This window comes from Arachis hypogaea, chromosome 15, assembly GCF_003086295.3.
Source record: "Arachis hypogaea cultivar Tifrunner chromosome 15, arahy.Tifrunner.gnm2.J5K5, whole genome shotgun sequence".
Taxonomy (NCBI): Eukaryota; Viridiplantae; Streptophyta; class Magnoliopsida; order Fabales; family Fabaceae; genus Arachis; species Arachis hypogaea.
The window spans coordinates 32404521-32408306 of NC_092050.1; the positions used below are offsets into that span (position 1 = coordinate 32404521).

The window sequence follows — 3786 nt, forward strand, 5'->3', positions numbered from 1 at the left end:
AAGAAATGTGGATTTGTTAAATTCATGGCGATGCGTACGCATGTGTCACGCGTATGCGTGACCCACGCGTACGCGTGACAAGCATTACGGGAGCCACGTCAAACTTTTCCGTTGGGTCTGACGGAGGCATTTGGATGGAGGGACTGATCAGTCCAACTTTTACGGACGTCAGAAACATAAAAGTATTTTTCAATGACAGGAACGAAAATGTTTACAAGAAAAAAAGTTAGGAACCTATTTGTCATTTATTCTATTTTTTATATCATATGTATTGTTTTTTTTAGAAGTAATTTATTTTGGTATAAATATGATATAATATTTATTAAATTTAAATTTTTTAAAAAATATTATTTTAATATATAAAATTTACAAATTTATATATACTTGTTTTATATCAAGTCGGCCCAATTTATTTTGCGCCACTTTTAGGTTGAGTCAAAATAGACTTGTCTACCTTTTAAGATCTGGTTCAGGTCTCATTAAATCCAACCCCACCAGTCCATAAACACCATTAATGATGATGATGGTGGCACAAGGAGTGCTTTTTCGTGAATAGTTTTGGGTTGTTACTGCATATATAAAGTGAAATTCGAATTCTCTAACACTTATTTAAACAGATGAATAAGCTTACCACTCGACCAACCCAAATTGACTAGTCTTAGCCAACATTTTTTTTTGTCATGAGTCTTAGTCAACATTAAAATGGTATCTTCCAACTTTTGGACCTGGCTAATGGTAGAGCCCATTTGGTTAGAAAGAAAGGCCGATAGCTCCTTACGGAATCTACCAACCAAAATATAATAAGGATATGATGATTCTTGTTTGGTGTTCTTCGCCTTCGGCTTCCCCCTCCCTCAGATCGATAATAAATAAAGTCCATAAAAAGTTAAAAACAGAACAAAATAGCAAAGCAAAATAACAAATGGCATCAAGTACTGCAACTGCGCCACAATTTTTCAACCTCACTCACTCTCTTCCACCTTCTTCCAAGTTTCTCCATTTCACTAATGTTCCTTCTTCTCTTCAACATCCCTTTCCTTCTGGAATCTTCTACAAGCATCGTTCACATCAATTACTAATCTGCGATTGCAATAGCAAGGTACACAATTACATAGACATACATGATTTGTATATTTTTCATTCAACTACCGTTCAAACAGTGACAGAAAACTGTACTTTCAAATTCGGTTCACTTTGAAGTTGAATAACTCGAGTGGAGGAGAACAATATGAGTTGGATGAAGGACTTTTCGGTGGGTATGATGGGGTTGATGACGAGAGTGATGAGGATGATGCAGAGAGCAGCCTCGATTTGTTTATCAGATTCTTTCAAAGCATGTTCAGGAAATTCTCTAAGCGTGCCAAGAAGGCCTCTCGCTCCGTTTTGCCATCAGTGATTTCGCCTCAGCTTGTAAGTTTCTTCTAGTTTTTCTTTTATTCACTATTTGGAACCCTTATTTTCAAATTGGGTATCAAGAAGTACTATCTATTTTCCATTTTGTTTTTTCACTTCTGACTTCTGAGTTACTTGTAAGTTGTAGCTAACAAATTAATGTTCAGGTTATTATTATTAGCCCAATATAGATCACTCTTAATCACTAGTAATTGGTTCATTGGGGAAATTGCTTGAACCTTCCTTTTTATTTAATTTGGCGACTCTATAATAATATAAGGCAATGATCTACTTTATTCAGAATTTCAGATGTTATTATAAGAACCTGACTAAACCGGATTTGGATCCTCTAAATTTTGAATTTCAAAGTGTGATTTCTCACCATTTATTTTATAGGTGGGACCAAAAGAAAATATGAGAGAGAAACCATTCAAGGGTGAGTGATCATACTTTATCTTCTAAAGTGAAAATTCAAAATTTAGAGGATCCAAATTCGACTAAACTAGTTCGAGGCCCTCAGGCTCAAAATCAATAAATTCCATTGGGAATGGGATGAGCTTATTCAGTTAGTTTAGCACTTGAAGTGGTTCAGAACTTATTTCTTATAAGAAAATTCAAAATCGGAGTGTTCTGAATAGAAAAAATTGGATAGGAGGATTTAGTCCGATACTGATTCTGCACTTGTAGTTCAGATACTAGTCTTGGGGTCTGGAAGCTCAGTTAATTGTAGTTACCTATTTTTTTTTTCTTTGTATTTATCTTTGGCGGCATTCTTTCTAGTTTCACTTATTTGTTTTCATTTGTTTGGGGAAATTCAGGTTTCTTTTGCAGTGGATGGGACTCTGCTACTTGCTTCACTTTCCATAGCCAAAGCACTTCTTGAGGTATTTGCTTCTTCCCATTGCTGTGTGGCTTGATTGAGAACCCATGTTTAGTCAAACTCTTTGTTTGTGTTGCTTCACCTTCATATCTATCGTCTAGAGTATCATCATTCACCCCCTATAAACACTAATTGAATTGATATCACGCCATTTTCCTTTGTTGTAGATAAGAGATGTGAGGAAGGATTGTAATAGTTTCTAGAATAAATAAATAATATGCTTTTTCATGTTTGTTTAACAACTTAATAGTATCTTACAGCTCATTTGATCAGAATTCCTTTATTGAAATGTTATTTGCGGAATCACAGAATGCAAAGCTTCCTCTTCTATTATCTCCCCTATTTTTTTCTCTTTTTTCTCAGAATTCCTCATCGTTGATATTTTATTATAATGTTTTAGGCCTTGAAACATATATTGATTATGAAATCATTACTTGTGAAGAGTTCATTTGAACATCCAAAAGCTAACTCAAATGAGTTCTTAATTTACACCAGAGGAAAAAAAAAAACAGAAAGAATAAAAGTTTGAGATCATAAAATTAACATGCTACTGTTGAAATTTCAAGAGAGAGTAATTTAGTCTATATTAGCTAAGGTTTAGTGTTAAGATATGACAGCTGACCTGTTTTATAATTTCTTATTTCTCCCTTAATCTATTGATTTTAATTTCTCCAGTCTTTTGTATTCCCCTTAGCCACTTTATCCCAACACAAGCAAAACATGAACTGTGGTTTTGGCATAATTCGGTGAATTCCTTTGATTTTGTGATTGAGAATTGCATTCTAAGTTCGAAACCTAACAAACAACAATCGCTGACGATTATTTACTATAAATCTTAGGTCTTCTGCACACTTGGAGGCACTGTATTTGCTGCAATTCTGCTTCTGCGTGTGATTTGGGCAGCAGTTTCTTACTTCCAGTCAAGTGGAAATAGCTTCAATCAGGGTGGGAGTTCCTTTGGTGCTGTAGCCTAGACGGCTCTTCATATTTTACAAAATTTTTCTGTATTAATTTTTAGGTAATAGACTAACAGTAATATATGAAGGGAAATTTTTCTTCAGCTACATATTGTATATGAGAAAGTATGTAGTCATCATTCGTGCTAGTGTTTGTTCACTTGAAACATGTGATATTGATATTTTGATAGGTGAATGGATCATATCACTTCTTATTCCATTTGAAGGAAGCTAGAGTTGTGACATCCATTAGTGTGACAAAGGTGCAGCACAGCTTCGAAGACGAATGTGTAATATGGACAAGCAGCATTCTTTATAAAAAGTAGAGACTAATTATCTAAATCAATGCCTAAGGTTTTTAAAAGGCGACACTTTAGTTCTCAAAAAATTTTAATACACAATTACATTCCTAATGTTTATTTTCGTTAGTCAATATAGTTCTTAGTCAATTTTTTTTCAATAGTCAATTACGTCAAATGATAATTTGGAATGTTCACTTGCCTACGTGGCTATTAAGTGTTTCCGTGTAGTGAGGTGGACAAATGGATCTTTATAGCC

General features: G+C 34.3%; 1 protein-coding gene across 1 annotated transcript; it reads left to right on the forward strand.

The window, feature by feature from the left end:
* Positions 1-707: 707 nt before the first annotated feature.
* LOC112750137 (uncharacterized) lies at positions 708-3570 on the forward strand. Its single transcript, XM_025798699.2, has 4 exons — positions 708-1099; positions 1201-1410; positions 2211-2276; positions 3112-3570. Exons 1-4 carry the CDS (start codon positions 923-925, stop codon positions 3244-3246), a joined length of 588 nt encoding a protein of 195 aa, XP_025654484.1. The 5' UTR covers positions 708-922; the 3' UTR covers positions 3247-3570.
* The last annotated feature ends 216 nt before the right edge of the window (positions 3571-3786 follow it).

Coding starts and splice junctions, on each gene's coding strand:
- LOC112750137 (XM_025798699.2), top strand. CDS start 923: ATGGCATCAAGTACTGCAACTGCGCCACAATTTTTCAACCTCACTCAC. Junction 1,100..1,200: donor TCTGCGATTGCAATAGCAAG/GTACACAATTAC, acceptor TTCACTTTGAAG/TTGAATAACTCGAGTGGAGG. Junction 1,411..2,210: donor CAGTGATTTCGCCTCAGCTT/GTAAGTTTCTTC, acceptor GGGGAAATTCAG/GTTTCTTTTGCAGTGGATGG.